We start from the raw sequence: 24,559 nt of genomic DNA, 5'->3' as shown, positions 1-24,559 counted from the left end.
TTCCCTGAAATACGAGTATTTTTAAGGAACTTTTTCTTTCCAAATCTTGTTAAGAACTACTAGATTGTTGAATACTGGGTCATCTGAAGAGTGAACAGAGGAGGAGGGTTTGGGACTGAGGAGAAAAGGGAAAGATTAGGAAGCGAAAGGCTCACTGATGGCCTCTCCTGTCTTCCCCACTAGCGACGCGTTTTAGAGCAGGACTCCACGGACGCGCTGACCCTTGCTGTGGGGTATGATGGGAACCCTATCTGGCCAGGGCAATGAATTCCTGCATAGGGAACCTATTCCTCTGGAGGAGCGCTTCTTGGCTTCTCTGTTATGGCTCCTAGCCAGACTGACCACCACTGAGTCCATGAGGGCCAGGCTGTTGAAAGTGGCTCCTCACTGGAGCCTTACAACCTTTCTTCTGTTCCGACCTCTGTGAACTGGCCTTGGATGCTCCCTCCCTTCACAACAGAAGAACCGTCCACCCGGGATGCTATGAGTGTGCTCAGCAGAGGCTGTGAGTAGTGCGAGGGGGAGGGGAAGTTCTTGTCCTGCTACCTAAGGAGAGCCGGCGAAAGCCATGCAGGAGCCAGACCTGCCCTCGAAGCTTCTCCACTGACAAGTGAGGGTGACTGAGGTCTTCATGTTGCCAGCCAGGGCACCCTGGAGTAACAATGCGCTAAGAGGAGGTGTTGCTAAGAATCTAAACAGATCTCGTAGAGAAAGGGAGCCTTTAATAGAACCCTCAACGCACCTTATTTTTTCAAATTTAATTCAATCTGACAGTGCATATACATCCACAAAAATTGCTTAATATTTTAAACATGTACCACACACGCATATGTATGCAAACTATCTTCTGCATCTGAAGACACTTCAAATGTGTCTGCTGTGCTGCACGGTAGAGCGTTTATCAATCAACGACTGTGGGCGTTTAGTCATTTTCCCCGTTATGAACAGATGTGAATTTGGGGACGTTGCTTGCTTGTCCTGCGGACGAGAGCCACGCAGGGCTTCTCAGAGGCAGACCAACATGGCACTGGAACATTTGGGGCACATCTTGGCCTGTGCTAATTCTGCAAGGCCTTCTGTGACTCAGGAATTCACTGACTAGCATCCTCTAAGCGCCTTCTGCACGCCTGCTCTAGCCACACCAAGGAAACACAGAACACATTCTCTGCTCCTCAGGAGCTCACAACCAACTTCTGTGACTTCTGACATGTGTCAGAAGAAAAGTCGTGGGTAAGTACATTCTAATTTTACTAATCAGTTACATTCAACTTGAACTTATTAAGCAACTTGTAAATGTCAAGCTCTGTGCTCTGTACAGGAGATATAAGAAAAAAGTCAAATAAGTTTGCCACCCTTGGCACTCAGACACTAGCGGTAATAACACTTAGAGTGTACACAGTCCAAGCATGTCAAGTGGCGTGTGAAGCGCAGGGCAGGCAGGAGAAGGTGCCTGAGGAGCAGCAAGTAGGGGATGGCAGAGAGGGCCACACACTGCTGACTGGTGAAAGCCATCCTGTGAGGAACAGCACCAGCAAGAGGTCAGGCCAGGAGGCATAGGTCCCTAAGAGAAGGACAGGTGGCTTGGGGGTCAAGACCCTCAGGAAGGAGCTTCTAGGAGCCCTGGGATCCGATGCCGCAGCCTTACCTGCTGAGCCATGGCTCGGATGCGCCAGTACTCGGCCTCGGCACTGGGGGAAGAGGAGGGGGCCGCCACCCGCACCTGGCAGCCTTCCCCACTGAAGCTCTCTGTGCCGCTGTGGAAGCAGCCCAGCAGGTCCTAGGGAGAAACACAGCAGGCGCTCTCTGGGTGTGCGCAGTGCACGGCTCCAGGCCCTGTCTTGGATCTGGTGCTTTCTGGGTGTGCGCAGTGCACGGCTCCAGGCCCTGTCTTGAATCTGGTGCTCCCTGAGTGTGTGAAGTGCAGGGCTCTAGGCCCTGTCTTGAATCTGGTGCCGCCTGGGTGCGCGCAGTGCACAGCTCCAGGCCCTGTCTTACATCTGGTGCTCCCTGGGTGCGCGCGGTGCATGGCTCCAGGCCCTGTCTTGCATCTGACACTGTCACTGTGTCTGGGACCAAAGCACTGATGCAGCCACCTCTTCCTCACCCTCTGCGAGGTCTCCAGTGTGACAGCTGCTATGAGGAGGAAGGCAGAACCCTGCTGCCCAGCCAGACGCAGCACTAGGAGCTCAGGATGACGGGAACCTGTGCACATACCTTCACTGGCTTGAGTGTGGCGGAGAACGCATCCTGCAGTGCACAGCAAGCGAGCCTCCACATCTCCTCAGTGAACACAGGGCCTGCTGTCACGAGGACGTACCTGCCAGAAGAGATAGGAAGGACGTCCTAATCCATAGGTACAGATGTGTGCGTAGACTTAGTCCACAATTTCCTGACCGGTCCTGCCGGCTTATCCCCCTGCCTCCAGTCTGTCCATGTTCCATCATCATAATGCTATTTCCCAAACTATTTTAACACAAAATATCAACGGGTCCCCACTACAAACAGGCTGGTTTTCAAACTCAGGCTGTGTGGAGGACTGGATACCCTGTACTGATTTTTCCATTCTAACCCCATTTTCCACTACTCCTCTACAAACGATGATCAACAAACACAACTAAACCCTCTCATCCCTTGTAATTTTATCCCACGGATTCATTCACGCTGCTCTCCTGCTGGCGGAGAGACAGTGAGAACCCACCATGAGCTGCCCCCTGGGGAGATCCCACCAAGTGTCACCAGGACAGCGAGCCCCTGCTGACCACCCTGCCCATGTCCCGTCCTTCCAGGGCACTGACAGTGCCCCTACGGTCACTGTGTTTCACATGACTCTCTAGTGCGGCCTCCAGAAGGGGCTATGAGCTCCTTCAAGGCAGGGACCTCGGCTCACATCGCCTTCCACGCAGCAGAGCACCTGGTATAATGACTTGCACAATAAATACTTGCTGACTGAACACCAAAACAAGGAATCATTGGCACACATTTGCATTTATACAAAGTCATTTTCCCTTATTAAAAGCAAACTAAAAAGTGGATTGCTACCACAAAACAATTTAATTCCAATGGATTTCATAATAAAAACTCCAGTTTTGTGGAGAGCCAGGGATCCTTTCTCACCGGATACAGGAGCAGCCCACCCTGGAGATGGTTTCCGTGGGTTTGGCCACACAGGCCACCAGCAACTCAAAGAGGTCCTTCAGCATGGTGTTGATCACGCCCTCGTACCTGATGTCTGCAGGAAGAGCCAAGACAAGGTTTCACTCAGCATTACTGTAAATGAATGGCTGGAGCGGCATCTACCGCCAAAGAGGGGAGGCTGAGCAATAAGATAGATCAACATCCAGGAAAGAGACCAACGAGGAAAATGACCCTAAAAACAAAAAACCCTTGAAGACAACAATGTTCCTGGATTTTACCCAACTTTAGCTTGTTTCATCCATTTGTAGATAGATCAAGAGGAAATATGTGGTTCACTTTTATGTGCTGATGAACATTTTATATGCAGATGAACATTTTCAGTTAAGTACATAATTCATCTAAATTCTTTACAAAAAGGAAAATCAAACATTTTCCTTACTGATAATAGTCAAATTAAACTGAATTAAATGCTCTGGGAAAACAAAAAACCTGTCCTCCCCCGTCTCCTCGAGCGTTTTCAGTCTGGCTCCAGTCTGCACACTGCCCCGTGACTGAAGAAAATCAGACTCCCCACGTCACATTCCAGCTGCTCAGTCAAGCACTGGTCTGTATTCTTTTGCTCAGAGGCCCTCTGAGGCCGCAGAATCCGTTTTCAGCAGGATCCTCAAGGGCTCCAGGCTGTGGGGAGCAATGAGCTGGCAGAGAACGCCTGCCCCACGGGCACGGCCATTACCACCTGTGGAAATGCCACTGTTCTCTTTCCCCACCAGCCGCTCTTTTGCAGAGAACGTTGCCCTCACTCAGCCCAGCAGAGATGTGCTCCCTCTGTGTGCTCTCTGACCCTCCCTGGGAGTTTCTCCCACCTCTCCCACAGGCAGCTCCCGCCCTGTTCTGTTCTCTCTACTTCCCATGCCCTTCCCTCTTCTGCAGAACCCCCAGGGCTAGTCTGCTGTCTGCTCTGCGCTCAGACTCCCAGACCCTCCCATGGCAGGAGCCACGCACAGGAACCTCTGCTCCACAAGGCTGCTCTGCCGGAGCCACTACCGACCCCCTCCGTGCCAGCCCCCTCCGTGCCGACCCCCTCTCCGTGCTGACCCCCTCCCCCTCGACCTGCTGCCTTTAACCTACTATTCACCCCACGCTTTCAAGTCTTTCTCAAAACGCCACAGATATTAAGAACCTTCTCTTCCCCCCTAAACCATTAAGCAAATTCTTGCCCATAACTTAAGCCTTTTCTACAATCCTGCTTCCTCTATTTAGCCCCCAGATGAAGCAGGACAACAGGACACACCCCCAGGCTACAGAAACATTTCTTCCTTTTTAATTTGTTAAATACTTGAACTTACCTCCCCTCTCCTAATGCACAGATACCCTAACTTTATTAGGTATTTCATCTTTAGTCACACACATATTTTAATTACGTGTTTGGTAATCATGTAGAGGACACACGAGTATCAATTTTCTTTCTGATAATCTATTTGAAGGCTGGCACTGACCATGTCATTCTGTTTTAACAATTCCAGGACAAAACCTAGGCCCTGGTATTTGTGTGAGGTACTTACTAAGCACTGTCAGACAGTGGTGCTGCCTCTAAAGACACACTCACGAGCCGCTCTGGCACCAGGTACCTGAGTGTATAAAGCTCTGAACGTGCTCCACCACCAGCTCACAGGACAGGCCAATGGCATGCTTGAAGTTGGCAGAGGCTGCATCCCAGTAAGAGTGGTCCTGATGGCTACGACGGAGCCAAACGGACATCACAGGGAGGAGGAGGTGAACAACCGCGTAGATACCGAACCCTGGTCCTGAAAAAGCAAAGTCAGCACAGAGTGGTGATCTCGGCAGCTCTCCTGTGAAGGAAGGGAAGCACTTCGCCGTCATGCACCACCACTGATCCCTGAGAAGGTCTGAGGGAAAGGAGTCTAGCATGGGGGCCAGCCCGGTGGCACAGCGGTTAAGTCTGTGTGCTCCGCTTTGGCGGCCCCAGGTTCACCAGTTCAGAGCCCGGGTGTGGACCTACGCACCACTTATTAAGCCACGCTGTGGCAGTGTCCCACGTACAAAATAGAGGAAGACTGGCACAGATGTTATCTCAGCAACAATCTTCCTCAAGCAAAAAGAGGAAGATGGGCAACAGGTGCTAGCACAGGGCCAATCTTCCTCATGAACAAAAAAAAAGAATCTAGCACTGATGGGGAACCACACACGGTCATGACTTATTTATGCACATGGACACACACATAGAAACTCAAAGAATACTGATAAAGCTAAATATCCCTGATCAACTCCTTGGTCCCCAGATACAAACACACAGATATATACGCATGTCACTAAAACACCTTTAAGATGTAAGTACATCTATTTATATGAAAAGAGGGATACAGAGTTTTGTTTTTCATTACTTTTATATAAAGAGGATAATGTAAACCTTGGTCTGCATGTTGCTTTTTGCCCTTAATAATACATGTTTTAGAAAGTCCTCATTTTACTGCCACACACTATCCCACTGTACGAATACGTAACACTTATCCACTCCCTTCCTGATGGACACTGAAGGTGTTTCTAATTTTTCGCTTTATAGACAATGCCATAATGAAAATCTTCGTGAAAATGTTGATGGATTTTTAAAATTCTGGTAACAAAAGCAAGGCATCCTTTCTATAATAAGCACAGAAAATACATGAGAATACAAAGAAAAAAATTACATTTTGATGTATTTCCTTCTAGTACTTTTTTTTGTGCTGAGGAAGATTTGTGCTGAGCTAACAGCCACTGCCAATCTTCTTCTTTTTGTATGTGGGTCACCACCATAGCATGGCCACTGATGGATGAGTGGTGTCGATCTGCACCTGGGAACCGAACCTTGGCCTCCAAAGCAGAGCACATCAAACTTAACCACTAGGCCACCGGGGCTGGCCCTCCTCCTAGCACTTTTGAACATACCTGTGTACGGGTATTTATAAATGCATAAAATTTCATAGAGTTGAGATTGCACTCCATACTATACATATATTAACATAATGCCTTGTAAACAATTATTCACGTCATTAAATATTATTCACAAATGTTCATTTTAATGCCTGTAGAATATTTAAACACTTTTACCATAATTTCTTAACCCATTTGGGGCATTTATAATTTTTTGGTATTCAAGATGTTTCACAAACATCATTATATATATACATTTCTGTCTTCATTACTGTTAATTTGCTTTGATGACAGATTTTTAGGAATAGAATTATTGGGTTAAATGCTCTTCACACACACTTAGGGCCAATCAGTGTGAAAGCAGAAAATGGTCCTGATTGGTGAAACCGAATTGGAATCAGCAGCATATAATGACTTCCGTCAAACACCTGCTTATTCTTGGATGGAAAGCTTTTAGCTTTCCAACATGTGGGAATAGTGATGACAGTTTTCCTGGAAAGAATTCTGACATAAACTTGCTATGGATCTCAAGAGAGTATTGAGTCTTCGTCAGTTTATGCTGAACACAAAACTCCTCTTATGACTATGGAATTGACTAGTGGTTTCATTTGTGGTTCTGAGTCTCTTAGTGAAAACTAAAACTTCTATAAATATTTCTTTGCTCTTGGGAAAATCTGGATGAGTAAGTGTGAATGCTAACCTTGAATAATTCAGAATAAGAAACAAATTCCTAAAGGCCATTCTTTTTCTGGACTATCAGGTACAAGGTGATCTCTAAATGTCTTTTTCCAAATCTGATCACCTACGACCTTTATACAATCCAGACGCTGCTGTTTTAACACCGCATACACATCTGAGTGGTTTGCTGCCATTGGTGGTACCCAGTGCACCCTGATATACCTGGGGCCATGTGAGATTCAGCCAAAGAGGAAGGCTGTAATGTGGAACAGGGCAAAGCCAACTGCTCATGGAGACATTGATGCCACACCCTCAGCCTGACTATTGTAGGGCTCCACACATTCAATCACCTGGCCACCACGCTTCATTTGTAAATGGACTGGTGGGAAGACCCACAAACAATAATACAACATCTCTTAAATATCACTGCATCATAGCCATTCAACAAATATGACTGAGCATCTATTATGCTGTCTAAGTTTACAGCAGTGACACAGGTAGCAACTCACAGAAATACTTTCCTGAAAAAAGTAAGACATAGAAAAAGATATAGAGAAATATTTACCAGGAGTTTTGGTAACATCTCTCAACAGCTCGAAGAGTAAATCCAAGGTTGGCGGTTGGTGCTGACGTGGACAGTTGGACACGGCTGCTGTTAGCTGCTCCAGCAGGATGATCCAGACTTCTATCAGACCTGGGAACCAAAACCAGCCTCTGTGAGATCCAGTTAAACACAACACAGGATCATCACAATGTCAAGGCAAACATGGCACGTAAAAGAGTCCTGTGATCTGCCACGTGTTGCACGGATGGGAGGCGTCCCCCAGCAAGGCCGCACTCAGGGCCTGTGAGCACCGACAGATTATGACTTACGCTTTCTGACAAAGTCAAAGGGAAAAATGCTCAAATTTCTTCCTTATTCCCCTTCAGGAAGAAGTAATTCTCATTACTGCTCACTACTTGGTGAGGGAAAAAGCATGAGCTTCTTTTTATTACGTCCAAACAGTTCCAGTTTTGCCATTTACACAGCACTACAGAAGCCAACATCCCTGTGAATCCCTGCCTTCAGGAACAGGTGAACTCAAGCTCGGCAGCTGTGGCAGAAGAGGACTCAGCTTCTCCAGCTTTAGACAAAAGGACCTAGAGGAGAATATAAAAAAATAGCCCACTCTACATTTTAATTTTAATATGTTACTTATAATTTTCCTGTAAAAGAAAACTATCAGAAGATGCTAGTTTTTAAATATTCTCATTAAAAAAACAACTTCCCCAGTTTTAAATATCCCCATTAATAGGAGGCAAAATCAAGGTCATGGACACTAAATATAAAACTGAGTGACAGCAAGTTCTCACGAACTTCAGAATACAAGGAGGTTGGACAAGCTAATTTACAGGAAATGCAGGGGACAGAAGAACATGTCACCATGTCACACACCACTATGAGGGAACCAGTAAAATCCACATGGGAAACTCCAGGACAAGGTGCCTCACTTCTTTCACAAGTAAACTGCAAAGGGGTAAAAAAGAGTTGGAGAGGAAAAGCTGTAGATTGAAAAGGATTTAAGAGACACATCACAGCCAAACAGTCAGTGTGGATCTTATGTGAATCCTGGAAATTAATGCACATTCATAAGAAAATTGGAAATTTGATGTTAAAGAATTACTGTGAATTCTTAGGTGTGATAATGACATTATGGTTATGTTTGTGATCTCTGGAGAACACACACTAAAGCATTTACAGATGAAATGCTGTGATGTCCGGTATTTGCTTTAAAATAACATGGGGAGGAGGAAGTCAGGGAGGTGGGAGACAGGAAGAGCGCGCATGTGTGTGCCTGTAGACACACATAACACAAGACTGGCTGCCAGTTAATAATAGTTGAAGCTGAGTGATGGGTACAGGAAGGTCCATTATACCATTCTGTCTTGTTTTACGTAAGTTTGAAATTTCTGTAGAAAAAAGTAACTATTTGCCTTTGGAAACCAGAGGAATAATATCTAAGAATATATCAATGGTGAGAAGTAATTTCTTTCTTTTCTTTTTTTTTTTTTTGCTGAGGAACATTAGCCCTGAGCTAACATCTGTTGCCAATCTTTCTGCACTTTATATGTGGGTCACCACCACAGCCTGGCTGCCAAGTGGTGGAGGTCCACGCCTGGGATCCAAACCTGCGAACCTGGGCTGCTAAAGTGGAGCATGCTAAACTTAACCACTATGCCATGGGGCTGGCCCCAGGAGAATTAACTTTTAATATTAATGTAAAGCTCTCTCATTCTTTTCTGAGATCTAGCTACGTTTCATGTATAATTATAACTTTAAAGCCCTTGATGAATTTACCCTGTGGGAGCTTGAGAGAGTGCTCGGCTGGGCTTTGTCCATAAGATGTGCTTCCTAGAAAAAAAAGGATTAAGGATTTGCACAAACGGGACAGGAATGCTTACTGCCACAAACCGTTTGCAACTGCTCCACAGACTGCACTGTGGATAAGCAGCTTTAGCTTCTGCTCGTCACTGTCTGGGTTGGAGGTTTCAGATGCTAAGTAAAAGTTATTCTCATCTAATCATTAAAACGAAACCTCTATTAGGCAACATCTAGCTAACTTCCAATGTTTTAATTGCTCTCCACCTTAGATATCTATTCTTTCCCATAGTTCTTCCTCACAACTAGTCTGAACCAGCGAGGCTTTACTGTTGCTAATCCCTACGGAAAACTGTGAATCTTCTAGGCACCCCATAAAATAATTCATAATATAAAAACTAAACAGAAGAAAAATCAAAAACAAACAAAAAAGCAAATTAAAAGCACTGCCCCCAAAGCCCTTTTTCAAGGGCTTAAACCAACCTATGCCCAGCTATTAGAGCCCTTTAAAGAGATCACTTCCATCTCTAAGTCTAGAAATAGGACAGGGTTGTCTGAATCACAAGACAGCAAGCACAAATCTGGACATTATCCCAAGTTCCTAGACTGAACTCCAGTTCACAGGAAATCACATGGGGACCAATGTGAAACGTTCTTTAAAATTATTCTTTTCATGAGCCTTCAGCTTCACCAGTCACAAACAGATTCTCTCTTCAGTAATGGCTTAATTTCTTCAGTCTCTAACCAAGTAGTCCTGCAGGAAGTAATTATATAATGATTGTGTCTCCTAGGAGGTATTAAGGACAATTACCAGCCAATCTGAGTACCAAGGCACCAGATGCAGCTACATTCCAATTTGCAAAACTCTAGAGAATTCTGAGTTAGAAACTACATTTAGTGGGCTCTGCAAATCTGCACTGGTTTTAGAGGGAGGCACCACCTAAAAGGGTGGGTTTGGAGGCCTCAGTTGTAAATGCTATTTTTGAAGAGTCCACGGAAACTTTAGGTAGACTTGTTCCATTAGAATCATAAACAAAAACAGCAAACGTGGATAGCCGTTCATGATCTACAAGCGGCTTAATTCAGGTTTAAGCTTTGGGGAATATGAAGATAGCAAATAAGCTGGCTTAATCCAATCAATTAACTTACCAGTGTCATCATCGAAATCCGACAGGACTGACTCAATTCCGTCCTCACTGCTTGCCGACTGTTCCTGAAGTCTTCGAGGCAAGCTAGCAAGTCGTCCACTAAGGAATATTGGCTTCAAGGGCATTTTGTAGATTTTGGCCAATAACTAAATAAAAAATACCAAATTATAAATTGGAAAAAGTTGCACTCTGGGGGTTAAAGAACAATAAAACTATAGACCAGTGTGGAAGGAGGAGTGAGAGCCAGAGGCGCTCCTACTGCGCGAGTGTTCTGAAGCTGCTGTTTGTGATTTGGATTCTGGGCGTTCACCCCATGAAGCAGATGGAGTCGCATTCAGACAACAAAGAGCTGGAGGAAGACTCTGGACACTCTTCAGCATCGCAACCGCATGTGAGCTTTACAGACTTTTACCGAGGGAGCCACGGAACACGTCCAGAATTTTTGCCTAGGGGGGAAAGTGCTCTATGGGGATCAGTGAGCAGAGAGTGTGGGAGATGGGACATCAGACCTCATTTCTCCTTCCCCTACTCAGTGTCAGGAAACAGGGCGAATGGGAAGCGGAGGGGTGTGAGGGCAGGGTGGAGGGGCGATGGTGTGAAAGCAGAGCTGAGAGACCACCCTGGCTCTGCGCTGCACCTTGCTGCTAGAGCCCAGGCCCCGCAAACTCCCAGGGTCCTTCCATCTTCCCGAATTAGAACTGCGCCTGTTCTGGAAACCAGGGGAATAGCTGTGAGCGAGAGAGACAAAATTCCTGTCCTCTGGGTCTTACAGACAATAGTCATTCACAAGTGAGTAAAACTTCCGACACAAATGTTGTGGGAAAATTAGACCATGGGACCAGAAAGAGTGACGGGGTGCGGTGGAGGCTGCAGGAGCCCCGCTATCTCCGAGGAGGTGACATTTCAGATGAGGTCTGGGAGATGAGGAGTGCCACAGAGAGATCTGAGGGGAAAATTCCAGGGAGAAGGCCAGCAATGGCCCTGAACACTAGTAAGCAGAGGCATCTGGGGGGCAGGAAACGAGCGTGGCTGGAGCACAGTGAGTGAGGAGGTCTGCAGGTAGAAAGGGAGCTGGGTCTTGTCACGTGGGGCCTGCGCAAGCAGCAGGAGGAAGTGGGGCCACATGTGCTTCTAAAGCTACAGGCTTAACGCTGTCCCCGAGCGAGGGCTGCAGACCGACAGGAGAGGCCTGAGGAAAACAGCCTAAGACAGGAGAAAAGCTACTGAGAGAGGGTGTTGCTAAAGCCTGGGGCAGAAAGGGCTCAGAGAGGAGACTGGTCTTGTCCTACCAGCACGTGACATGGATGAGGAGAGAGAACTACTGGATTAGCACAACCAAGGCCCCTGTGCACGCTACTGCACTTCTTCACTAGATCTTGATCAAATACGACTCTCTCACTTTTTGTCTCTCTTCACTGTCTGCACCCCACCATCCAGGCTGTGGGGCTATCAGGAAGGCTTCCCATGGCCTCGTGACCCCTTCCCACAGTGGACACAAATACAGAGGTTCTGGGAGTTGACGCTCTGAGTGTAAACGGGACATTCAAAGGTCTCAGGATCCAACTCTGTGTCCTAGTGCGTATTTGTTACTTTTTTTCTCTCCTTGGTGGGAAGGGTGGGGACACAAATTCACACTCGAAAACTAAGCCCCAATCTCCTCAGTCAGCAGAGTGTTCCTCCTGGGCTTCAGCAAAAACACCGTGCACATGTAGCCAGCATCTTCCGAGGAAGGTTCAGGGCCCAGGCCAGTGTGAGCATGCCCATACCTGAGAACAGCGCCGGAGGTAATCCAGCGCAGGGAGGCACAGGTCCGGGGCTGTGGCTCCTGGTCCTGGGACACAGTCTCCGATCTCCTTACAGTCCACCTCACCTAGAGGCAGCAGGGTGACAGAGACACACAAAGTCACGCTTATTTATCCCCTCACAGTAGAAGACTGATTTATTCATATAGTGTTAGTTCACCAAATATCTACTAAAATAGAGAAAAAAGCGGAAAAGAAACATTACTCCAAATGGTACAACCTTGAGAGAGATCCTTTTGGTCATTTCCCTGCATGAGCACATGGTAAACACAGTTGGGACCACACTGCCCCTCTCATTTAGCTGGGATTATTCTGTTTTGTAACTCAACCTCTTGAACCAACAATGAATGCTTTTCCATATTCTGTGCTAGTGCTTTTGGTTCTTGGGTGGTGTTCTTTGGTACCTGGGCCCCGCTGTTGACAGTGTGCCTGCTGAAGCTTTGATGACAGAGGACGAGCCAGGACAAGCCACGTGCTGGCTGGGATGATGCACTGGGCCTCTCTACTTAGAAAAGGACCTTGTCTGTTGCCAGCCTTGGCGCTAAGTGGTGATGATAAATGAAGGCTCTGAGAAGACTGCAAACATCTGGGGTTTGGGGATGGTGACCACTTCACCAAACTGAAAGGATTTCTATTGTTTTTGCACATGTCTACAGATTTAACAGACCTGTCAAGGGCATCTAGATATTCTATAGGGAAATAGCAGTTCAGAATTATCATTTTTCTTTTCATGTTACAAATCTATTTCTATATTTTTAATAAAATCATTCCAGAGTACTGTCACTGTTTCTAACTGTCTACAATCATAGCAACCAGCACCCCTCTGCGGGTAAAGAGACATAATTACTAGGCATTAAAATTTAGAAGCAGATAAAGAGGTATATTTCTCCTTAAAAAAAAAAGAAAAGAAAACATAAACCTTTCCTATGTTTTAGATGAGGGATTAGCAGGCTTTTAAAACATTTTTAAATTTTATTGAGGTCATAATGGATTATAACTGTGAAATTTCAGGTGTACATTATTTATCAGTCACCATGCATATCTGCCCCCTTTATGCCTTTTGCCTACCTCCTAACCCCATTCCCCTCTGGTAACCACTAATCTATTCTCTTTATCCATATGCTTGTTTATCTTCCACATATGAGTGAAATCGTGTCGTGTTTCTTTTTCTCTATCTGGCTTATTTCCATTAACCTAATACCCCCAAGGTCCATCCAAGTTGTTGAAAATGGCATGATTCTGTCTTTCTTTATGGCTGAGTAGTATTCCATTGTATATATACACCACAACTTCTTTATCCATTCATCTGTAGAGGGGCACTTGGGTTGCTTCCACATCTTGGTTGTTGTGAATGATGCTGCAATGAACATAGGAGTGCATAAATCTCTCTGGATCATTGATTTCAAGTTCTTTGGATAAATACCCAGCAGTGGGATAGCTGGGTCGTACGGTATTTCTATTTTTAATTTTTTGAGAAATTTCCATACTGTTTTCCACACTGGCTGTACCAGTTTACATTTCTATCAGCAGTGCATGAGGGCCCCTTTTCTCCACAACCTCTCCAGCATTTGTTATTTTTTGTCGTGGTAATTATAGCCATTCTAACAGGTATGAGGTGATATCTCATTGTAGTTTTGATTTGCATTTCCCTAATGTTTAGTGATGTTGAACATCTTTCCATGTGCCTACTGGCCATCTGTTTATCTTCTTTGGAAAAACGTCTGTTCATATCCTCTCCTCATTTTTTGATCGAGTTGTTTTTTTTTTTTGGTTGAGTTGTATGAGTATTTTATATATTTTGGAGATGACCCCCTTGTCAGATATATGATTTTCAAATATTTTCTCCCAGTTGGTGGGTTGTCTTTTCATTTTGTTCCTGATCTCCTTTGCCTTGCAGAAGCTCTTTAATCTGATGTAGTCCCATTTGTTAATTTTCTTCTTTGGTTCCCCATGCCTGAGTAGACGTGGTATTTGAGAAGATGCTGCTAAGACCGATGTCAAAGAGTGTATTGCCTATGTTTTCTTCTAGGAGTTTTATGGCTTCAGGTCTTACCAGCAAGTCTTTGATCCATTTTGAGTTTATTTTTGTGTATGGTGTAAGATAATGGTCTACTTTCATTCTTTTGCATGTGGCTGTCCAGTTTTGCCAATACCACTTATTGAAGAGATCTTCCTTCCTCCACTATGTGCTCTTGGCTCCTTTGTTCATTTGTTGAAGATTAGCTGTCTGTAGATGTGTGGTTTTATTTCCAGGTTTTCAATTCCATCCAATTGATCTGTGTGTCTGTTTTTGTACCAGTACCATGCTGTTTTGATTACTGTAGCTTTGTAGTATATTTTCAAGTCAGGGATTGTGATGCTTCCAGTTTTGCTCTTTTTTCTCAGGATTGCTTTCTTAGCCTCTATGAAAGTCTTCATCTTCCTGAACTGTAATCATTGATTTATGTGTCTGTTTCCCAGAAGAGGCTGTGAGCCTCCCAAAGGCAGGAAGCATGTTTTATTCATCTTTGTGTCCCCAAAGTGCATCCAGGCCACCATGCCCATGCTGCAGGCACTCAACAGTTCAGTGAACAACAGAATGCCAATAATCATGGTTCTTAAACGAAATACAAGACTGTGAAATAATAGAAAATATATATTATATATATAATATTACTATTATTATTATATATATTATATTTTATCTATCTATCTGTCTATATAGATATATGGACTCTGCCCCTGGTTCCTGGCACAGAATTCCTAAAACTTGTAATTTCCTAAGTGATGAGAACACTAGGAACGTCTTTTGTTCTAATATTTGGGCTTCGACTCTGGTTCCTGATGCAGAGTTCCTAAATCCCTTGGAATTTCCTGTGATAGGAGAGTCTTCTGTTCTAATGAGATGATGCTTGGTGGATTCCTGGATGTGAGCTGGTCACTAGAAAGACCACACCATGATTAGAAGCTTGGAATTTTCAGCCCCACCCTCTATGCTCCAGGAAGAGGAGAAGGACTGGAAATTAAGTTAATGATCGATCATGCTTACATGATGAAGCCTCCATAAAAATCCCAAAAGCACGGGTTTGGAGAGCTTCTGGGTTGATGAACATATCCACACTGGGAGGGGGTGCACCCCAACTCCATGGGGACAGAAGCTCCTGTGCTTGGGACCCCTCTGGACCTCACTCTATGTATCTCTTTGTCTGGCTGTTGATTTGTGTCCTTTATCATATCCTCTATTATATAATAAAATGGTAAATGTAAGCATTTCCCTGAGTTGTGAGCTGTTCTAACAAATAATTGAATCCAAGGGGTAAGGGTCATGGGAACCTCTGATTTGTAGCCAAGTCAGACAGAAGTTGTGGGTAACCTGGGGACCTACTACTTGCAATCGGCATCTGAAATGGGGGGCAGTCTCCTAGGACTGAACCCTTAACCTGTGGGGTCTGTGAGAACTCTGGTTAGTGTCAGAACTGGACTGTAGGACACCTAGCTGGTGTCACGGATAATTGCTTGGTGTGGAAAAAACCCATACATCCGGTGTCAGAAGTGTGAGTGTGGCAGTCATGTGAGAGTAAAGGAGGAGTGAGTGTTACCTGAATTTTCTGCTAACGCAAAGATTTACACTTTAAGGTGTTCTTATGATTAAGATACTAAATTATTTAGCTCCATTTAATACAGAGTAGAGTTGAAAAAAAATAAAATTCTTACTCTGTCAGTCAGAGGAAATCTTCCTCTCAAGCCAGAAAGTAATGTCGGTGAGTGAGGGGCTTCCATGCTTGCCCCTCGGCTCATCTCTCTAGTTCCCAGAGTGCACAGAAGAGCAGAGTGAGGTCGCTGCACTTACCACAGGTCTACAGATCAGACCTGTGCCTCCAGCCTCCATCCCGAAACCTACATTTTGTTCCTGCTCCAAAACAAGGGGAATGTGAATGAAGTTGTCTAGCCTCTTTGTGTTCAGTTTTCTTTTATGAGAGAATTGTCAGTTATTTAGCAAGAAGAGAGAATAATATTGTAAACCTTATATTTTCCTTACATAAAAGACCCTCAGGCTCTAGGCTCTAATGGCACTCAAGGGTGAAACTCTCAAAACTTTAAGACTTAAGTTCCTTCTAGACTTTTGGTTTAACTGCCTGCCACTGCCTTCCATTTCATCCAGATAAACCCATGCTGCCTGACAATCTGCTACAGCAGGTAAGGCATATATGCCTCCGCCATGTTAAAGTATTTCTAAATTAACATAAAATCAGCTACGCGGTTCCCGAAATACACGAGGCCTTGAGGAAAGGCAATTTCTGAGCTTCCAAAATACACTTTACATTAATAAGGCCTGGGGGAAGGCATCCTTACTTTTCGTTTAGGAGTTGGGAACTCAAACTCAGCCTGCTAATTATGTGACATCGAGAAGAGTAGTTCCACCACAAGGCAACTACTGAATATAATACTGAATATTTTAAGATTCAAAAAGAAGTTGGAGTAAAATAATGTAGAGATTGAAAATATGCCTCATTACAAGATTATCCCATGAACACAACGAAAAGCAACCCTGGACAAAATCTGAGCTGCTCGGGTAGTAAGCTTTCTGCTTCTGAGTACATGACACACGGCCACTGCTTGTTCTCCAGACGCTTGCAGGCTCCAGGCAGTGTGGACAAAGCCACCCAGGAAGGGTTCCAGCTGTCTCGAGGCATGAGGGTCTCCACTTACCCAGCCCTTTGACAAACTTCACGAGGCACATGATGTAACTAGTGGCTGCGTCCGCAAAGACCTGGATGTTGTCAGTGTTGAGAAAAGCTTCAAACACGTCGAATACCGGAGCCTGGCCTTTTCCTGAGGGAGGAAGATGGGAGAGTCTCAAGACACTTGAGTGTCTCCCTTCAGGTTGCTCCTACTCCCAGCACCCCCACGGGGCCTAGAAAAAGATCTACTGGAGGAAGGCCCGGGCCTTTTGTCTGGACAGCTGGCCTGGCTCCCCTGTCTTCCTCCTCAGTTCTGCCTGCAGGCAAGCTCGGCAGGGACCAGGGCAGAGCCGGCTGAACACGGGGCTGAGGCAGTGTGTGGGTGAGAGGGCAGTGAACCAGGGGCCTCTGGAGTTCTCCTATGCACACAATTCTAGGGAGGGAAGGTTCAGACCAGCCCTGATGGCATGTGCTCATCTACTGTGGCCTACGCAGAAGAGTGAGCAGAGGCCTAAGACTGCTCTCTTGGAAGGTCTGCTTGCATGGCCCGCCCCGGTGGGCGTCTGGGAACTTGGATCTCAGAATATCCCCAGGCAACAGGTAACTGATAAGGGGACTCCCTGTGCCTAGACTGCTTGTACAAACCACGGTTCATTCTGAACACCTGCTTTCCTTTGGGGAGTCTGGATTTTGGTGCCTGCTAGGCAGAGGGTACCTATGTGACCAGCCCTCAGCTGGGTCTCTAATGGGTCTTCCCGGGCAGAAACATCACACTTGTGTTGCTGCATTTTCACTGCTGGGGTAGAGTGTGCTCCATGGGGGGTGAGAACACAGGAAGCCTGCACAGGGACCCCAGGTTCTGTTTCCCTTACGATCCTGCCTGTTCTTACTGTGATACTGTGATCAATCTTAGCTGTGAGCCCCACAATGAACCTGAGCTATATCATGAACCTCAGCACATGCTAACCGCAAGCTGAGCCCTGAGTCCTTCTGGCAGGTCTGTACGTAGGGGTGACCTTGGGGACACTGACACAATGCCTCTGGCTGCTGGGCCTGTCTTACGGGTGCTCACCCATCTCCAGCCAGACCCCACCTCCCTAATTCAGACACCCTGGTGTTAGGATACCTGCTTCCTACTAACAAGCAGACAGTGTTTCTCTTGGGCTTTACAAGTGAGCTCAACGCAGATGCATGAGTGAGACAGCAGCAGTCTTGGCCTTCTCACCCCCAAGATCTTTCCACTCTCATTCCTCTGCCAGTCCGAGCCAGAGCAACCAAGCAAGAAACATAAGCAAGACACATTCGAACCGCAAGGGAAGAAGTCAAACTGTCTGTTTGCAGACGACAGGATCTTATGTACAGAAAATCTCAGACTCCACCAAAAAAATGAGAATAAACGAACTCAGTAAAGTTCCAGGATACAAAAGTGGTGCACACTCTTACCCATGGAGTAGTCACCAACCAGGTACTCCTTCACCTCAGCCTTGTTCCCGCCGCGCACTGTTTCCAGGGCACTGAACAAGGGCCTCCATCCCGACTGGATCTGGGCGGAACACACTTCAACCAGCTCACCTATGGATGTGACGACCTGGCGGAGGAGAGGCGGGCAGCACTTAAGCCCTCATTACAGGAAGCAGGGGATATCTGGGGAGGGCAATGCACTGCTCTGCTCCCCATTTCTGGGTTAATTTTAGTGAAAGAGAAAAATCAGAACCCAGACAAACCCACTCAAAAATCTGCTAAAGCAGCAGCCATACTATACTAATTTGCATTTTACTAATGATCAATGTTGCTGAGTAACTTTTCACATGCTTGTCAGATATTTGTAAATATGTTGCTGTCCTTTAAATTAGGTTTTTGTTTTCTCATTATTGTCTCTTTATTATTGAGTTTTTATACATTCTAGATTCAAATTTTTCCTGAGACACGATTTGCAAATATTTTTTGACAGCTTTGGTTTTGTCTTTTTATTATTTTTAAATGGTGTCTTTTGAAAAGCAAAGTTTCTAATTTTGATGAAATCCAATTCATCAGTTTTTGTTTTCATGGATCATGTTGGTGTCGTTTCTAAGAAACCTTTGCCGAACCCAAGTCTCAAAGATTGTCTCCTAAGCTTTTTTGTAGAAATGTTTAGTTTTCACTCCTACATTTAAGCCTATGACCCACGTTGAATTGTTTTTTTTAACATATGGTGAGAAGTAAGGGTGTAAGTTCATTTTTATTGCATGTGTTCAAGCACCATTGGCTGAAAATAATATCCTCTTCTTCCACTGAATTGCAACAGCATCTTTGTCAAAAACTAATTGACCATAAACGTAAGAACTTATTTCTGTATTCTCCATTCAGTTCCATTGATCTATAGGTCTATCCTTACACCAATACCACACAGTGTTGATTACTGAAGTTTTTAAATCAGGTGTTGTAAAATCTCCAAATTTGTTCTTCTTTTTCAAATTTGTTTTCTCTAGTCTAGATCCCGTTGCACTTGCATGTAAATTTGAGAATCATCTTGCTAATTTCTTCAAAATTTCACTGAACCTACTCATCAACTTGGGGAAATCTGCCATATAAAAAATATTGTCTTTCAATCCATGAACATAGTATATCTCATAATTTATTTGAATATTCTTTACTTTTTCTCAGAAATATTTCAAAGTTTTCAGGGCACAAGGCTTGAACTTTTGCTAAATTTATTTCTAAATCTTTTATTATTTTTGATGGTCTTGTGAATGAAATTGTTCTCTTACTTTCACTTGTTGATAATTTATTTCTCAGATATAAAATTCAATTGCTTTTAAGATGTTGATCTTATATCCAGTGATCTCCTAAACTCACCACTGATTCTAGTAACTTTTTGTAAATCTCTTAGGATTTTCTACATACAAGACTGTATTATCTGTGAAGTAAGACAGTTTTATGGTTCTTTTCAAATCTGGAGGACTTTAATTTTTTATACAATGAGTAAAAGTTATAATGTTGAATAGAAATGGTAAAGATGGAAAGCCCTGGCTTGTTCTTGATCAGTCTTTCACCATGAAGTGTGATGTCAGATGTAAGAGTCTCAAAAATGCCCTTTATCCAACTGAGGAAATTCTTTCTATTCCTCACCTCTTGAAAGTACTTTTTATTAAAGATGGGTGCTGGATTTTGTCAAGTATTTTTTCTATATCTATTAAGATGACCATGTAGTTTCAACCCTTTATCAATTGAATCCGGGCTGTGAAGCCAACCTTATACTTCTGGGATAAATTCTGTATGTCACACTGTTTAATCTTTTTTATATGTTGCTAGATTTAGTTGGCTAATAACTTTTTAAAGGTTTTAGGGTCTGCATTCATGAAGAATGTTAGTCTATAGTTTTCTCTGCTTATGGCTTTGGTACCAAGAGTAAAACTGGCCTCATAAAATGAGTATGCCTGTGTTTCTTCCTCTGCTATTTCTGACAGAGTTTCTGTAGGGCTGGTATTATTCTTCCTTAAATAGTTTACAGATTCACAATGAAACCAAAAGGGCTTGAGTTACCAAAAGGGCTTGAGTTTTCTTTGTGGGAAGATTTTAAATCACTAATTCAAGTTCTTTACTGGATACAGGTCTAGGTATTTGGATTTTCTATTTCTTACTGAAAGTTCTGGTTCTTTGTGTCTTTCTAGAAATTTTTCCATTTTGTTTAAGTTGTCTATTTCATTGGCATAAATTTGCTCATAATGTTCTCTTATAATTTTTTTAGTTTCTGTAGGGTTTTCAGCAATTTCCCACTTTCATTCTTGATTTTGGTAATTTTTGGTTTCACTGATTTTCCCTATTTCACTGGTTTCTGCTCTGGTCCTTATTATGTCCTCCTTTCATCTTCCTTGGATGAACTCTTCTTCCAGCGTCTGGAGGTGAAAGCTCAGATTACTGATTTTGAGTCTTTCTTCCTTACTAATACGAGCATCTGCAGTCACAATTTCCCTCCAGGTACTGCTTTAGCTGCGTCCCATAAATTCTGATACATTGTGTTTTCATCTTCATTTATTCAAGATATTTTCTAGTTTCCCTTGTGATTTCTTCTTTGACCTATGGGCTATTTAGAATTCCACTGTTTGGTTTCCAAATATTTGGACATTTTCCAAATTTCTTTCTGTTATTTATTTTGAATTTAATTTGGTTGTAGCTGGAAAACGTACTTTGTGTGATTTCAATTCTACTACATTTACTGAGTCTAGCATATCATCAATCACGGAGAACGCCCCTCGTGCCTTTGAAGAGAATGTGTGTTCCTCTGTTGTGGAGTGTTGTGTATGTTAGTGAGGTCAAGTTGGTTGATACTGCTGTCTCTCTTCTACATCCTCACCGATTCACTGTTCAGTTGTTCTATCAACTACTGAGAGGAGTGTTGAAAAGTCCCACTATAATTCTTTTTTTATTGTGGTAAAATTATACATAACGCAAAATTACCATTTTAAGTATACAGTTCAAGGGCATTAAGTGCATTCACATTATTGAGCAACTATCCAGAAAAATTTTCCTCTTTCCAAACTGAAACTCTGTCTCCATTAAACAGTAATTCCCTACTCCCTCCTACTATAATTCTTACATTGTCTATTTCTCCTTTCAATTCTGTTTTTGCTTCATGTCTATTTAAGGTTTTATTGTTAGGTACATATACATTTATAACTGATATGTCTTCCTCATATATTGATCTTTTCACAATTATTAAATGTCCCTCTTTATTTCTAGTAATATTTCTCATATTAATGTCTATTTTGCCTGACACTAATACAGTCACCCCAGCTCTTTCAAGATTACTGTTTGCCCAGCAAATCATCTTCAATCCTTTTACTTTCAAATTATCTTTGAATTGAAAGTCTGTTTCTTGTAAATTGCATATTGTAGTATCTTGTTTTATTCAGTCTTACAATTTCTGCCTTTTGATAGTTTAGTCAATTCACATTTTTAAAACATCTGTATTAAAATATAAATCATATACGATAAAATTTACTCATTTATAATGTACAATTCCATGTTTTTAGCATATTCACAGAGTTGTGTAACCATCACCACAATCTCACTTTAGAACATTTTCATGAAGCCCCCCTAAAGCCCAGTTCCTGTTGGCAGCCATTTCCCACCCCACAACCCTGTCCTCTGCCGTAGGCAACCACTAACCTACTCTCTGTCTCTACAGACCTGCCTACAGGGGACATTTCATATAAATGCAATCATATAAAATGTGGTCTTTCGTGACCGGTTTTCATTTAACGTAATGTTTTTAAAGTTCATCCATGTTGTAGCACTAATCAGTACTTTACTTTTTTTACTGCTGAATAATGTTTCATTGTGTGGCTGTATCACATTTTATTTATCCATTAGCAGCTGAGGGAATGTGGGCTGCTTCCAATTTTTTGGCTATTACGAACAATGTTGCTAAGAATGCTGGTGTACAAGATTTGAAAGGATGTATGTTTTCATTTCTGCTGGGTATACACCTTTTGAGGAACTGCCAGACTGTTCTGCGTGGTGGTGACACATTTTGCCTTCCCACCAGCGGTGGACGAGGACTCCCACTTCTCCACACCCTCACCAGAACATATTTACTGTCTTTTTCAACTGAAGTCATCCTAGTGGGGTTTGAAGTGGTATCTCCTTGTGCATTTCCCTAATGACTAACTATGCTGCATCTTTTCACCAATGCAGATTTAATGCTGTCATTGATATGGCTCTACTTACAGCTGTCACTTTGCTATTTGTTTTCCATATGTATCAAGTGTTTTCTGCTCCTCTGTTCCTCCTTGACTACCTTCTTTTGTGTTCAACATATTTTTAGTGTACCACTTTAATTTCTCTGTTTATTTTTAATCTATTTTTTGTTTTACTCTCTTGGTGTTGTCCTAGGGATTACAATACGCATCTTCAATTTATCACAATATACTTCAAGTTAATACTGACAGTTCTGGCAAAATGCAGCAACTTTGCTTCTACACAGTTCCATTTCCCCCCCTTCTTTCTGCTGTTATTTACATTACATTTTTATATTTAATAAATCTAAAAATATAGCATTGAAGTTACTGCTTTAAACATTACTTTTTTTTTTTGTGAGGAAGATTGCTGCTGAGCTAACATCTGTGCCAATCTTCCTCTACTTTGTATGTGGGATGCCTCCACAGTGATTCTCAATGACTGGTGAGTAGATGAGTGCACGGGATCCAAACCTGTGAACCCCGGGCCACTGAAGCAGAGCACGCGAACTTAACCACTATGCCACAGGCCAGCCCTAAACATTATATTTTTAAAATAAAGAGAAAGAGAAAAATATATATGTAATCTTTTATATTTATCCACATAGGTACCATTTCTTCCTGGGGACCTGATTTACCATCTTGTGTCATTTTCTTTCAGTCTGAAAGAATTCTGTTACTGTTTCTTGTAGGACAGGTCTGCCGGCAAGAAATTCTTTCAATTTTTGAGAGAACGTTTTTACTTTATCTTCATTTCTGAAAAGTAACTTCTCTAGAATTACTCATTGACCTTTTTTTCTTTCTGCCCTTTTGATGAGCTGTTACACTGTCTCCCAGCCTTCACTCTCCTGGAGCAGTCAGTGGTGGCCCCCTGGTCACTGCCTGCAGTAATGGACCGCTCCGCAGCTGCTCTCAAGCCTGCTTTGTCTCTGAGCTTTCTGACGGCAACATATCTACGGTGGATGTCTTTGTGTTGATCCTAATGGGAGTTCCATCATACCTCTAAATACACTTTCCCATCCCTTTGTCTTTCTCTTCTGCATCTGGGACTCCCATTACATGCATGTTTGACATTGTCCACAGGTCTCTGAGGCTTTATTTTTGGTCAAACTCAATTCTCTCTGATCTTCAGGATGGACACTTCCTATTAATCTATTTTCAGGTTCACTGATTCTTTCTTCTGCCATCTCAAATCTTGCTGGTAAGCCCAGTTAGTGTGTTTTTCATTTCACTTATTACCCTTTTTAACTCTAGAATTTGCATTTTTTCAATTTCCATTTCTCTACTTAGATTCCCAATTTTTGAGTCATTATCATCATATTTTCCTTTAATTCTTTGAACATAATGTCTGCTTTAAAGTCTCTGTCACTTAATCCACCATCTGAGTTGACTCTAAGTCAGTTTCTACTTATTGTTTTCCCCTCCCCCAAGTATGTGTCACCCTTTCTTGTTTCTTTGCACGTCTCATAATCTTTTTGCTAAAAACTGGACATACTAGATAATATCTTATAGCAACGCTGGATTCTGACTTATTTTTCTGAGTTTTCTTTTAAACTAAGCTGCTTGGACTCAGACCGTGGAATCCATCTCTTTGCATGGTGTGAGGCACCGATGTCTCTGTTCAGTTTAGTTTTTGCCTGACTTCCCAGTGCTGGCGCCATATCTGCACAGGTTAGTGATGAGCTGATGAAGCAGGCAGACTGTGTTCAAACACCTTGAGCCTTTACAGTTCCCATCCTGTCCATCAACCTATGAGTGTAGGCTGAGGAGAATTTTCAAAGTGCAGTCAGTTCTTGAGTCTGTCTTGTCTTTTACTTTCTGATGGGATCTCTATCTCTATCCTGCATGTGCGCATGTTTTAGTCAGCCAGGGATGTGTGAGCAACTTATCTAGTCCTTCTACGAAGCTCTGGTTTCCTGAGCCTCATGTTATGTTTCCCAATGGTTCACCACTGCAACCTTAAGCTAACAGAAATGTAGGATTCTCTTGTCCACTTCCTAATGAAATAAACTTTTAGTTGACAAATCAATGGTCATTTATCCTCTTCTTCAAACCAAGTCTATCCCTTACAGCAGAAAAGCTGCTGATTTTCCCATCAGCCCCATACTGGTCACACTACTATTCTTGCCAA

General features: G+C 43.4%; 1 protein-coding gene across 6 annotated transcripts in view; it reads right to left on the bottom strand.

The window, feature by feature from the left end:
- The window catches only part of ARFGEF3 (ARFGEF family member 3), a 146,623-nt gene that overhangs the window by 14,605 nt on the left and 107,459 nt on the right, over positions 1-24,559 (bottom strand). For all 6 annotated transcript variants that reach the window (XM_023651189.2, XM_023651191.2, XM_023651192.2 and 3 more), the window contains 9 exons: positions 18,155-18,299; positions 16,740-16,862; positions 12,015-12,118; positions 10,250-10,394; positions 7,307-7,435; positions 4,764-4,940; positions 3,115-3,229; positions 2,215-2,317; positions 1,646-1,777 (listed from right to left, as the gene is read on the bottom strand). In XM_023651189.2, the coding sequence (XP_023506957.2) occupies positions 1,646-1,777; positions 2,215-2,317; positions 3,115-3,229; positions 4,764-4,940; positions 7,307-7,435; positions 10,250-10,394; positions 12,015-12,118; positions 16,740-16,862; positions 18,155-18,299 (1,173 nt within the window). The remainder of the gene's footprint in view (positions 1-1,645; positions 1,778-2,214; positions 2,318-3,114; positions 3,230-4,763; positions 4,941-7,306; positions 7,436-10,249; positions 10,395-12,014; positions 12,119-16,739; positions 16,863-18,154; positions 18,300-24,559) is intronic.

Source organism: Equus caballus, chromosome 10 (genome assembly GCF_041296265.1).
Source record: "Equus caballus isolate H_3958 breed thoroughbred chromosome 10, TB-T2T, whole genome shotgun sequence".
NCBI classification, from domain to species: Eukaryota; Metazoa; Chordata; class Mammalia; order Perissodactyla; family Equidae; genus Equus; species Equus caballus.
Note: the sequence above shows the minus strand (reverse complement) of the source record. Positions and strands in the feature narration are given on the sequence as shown.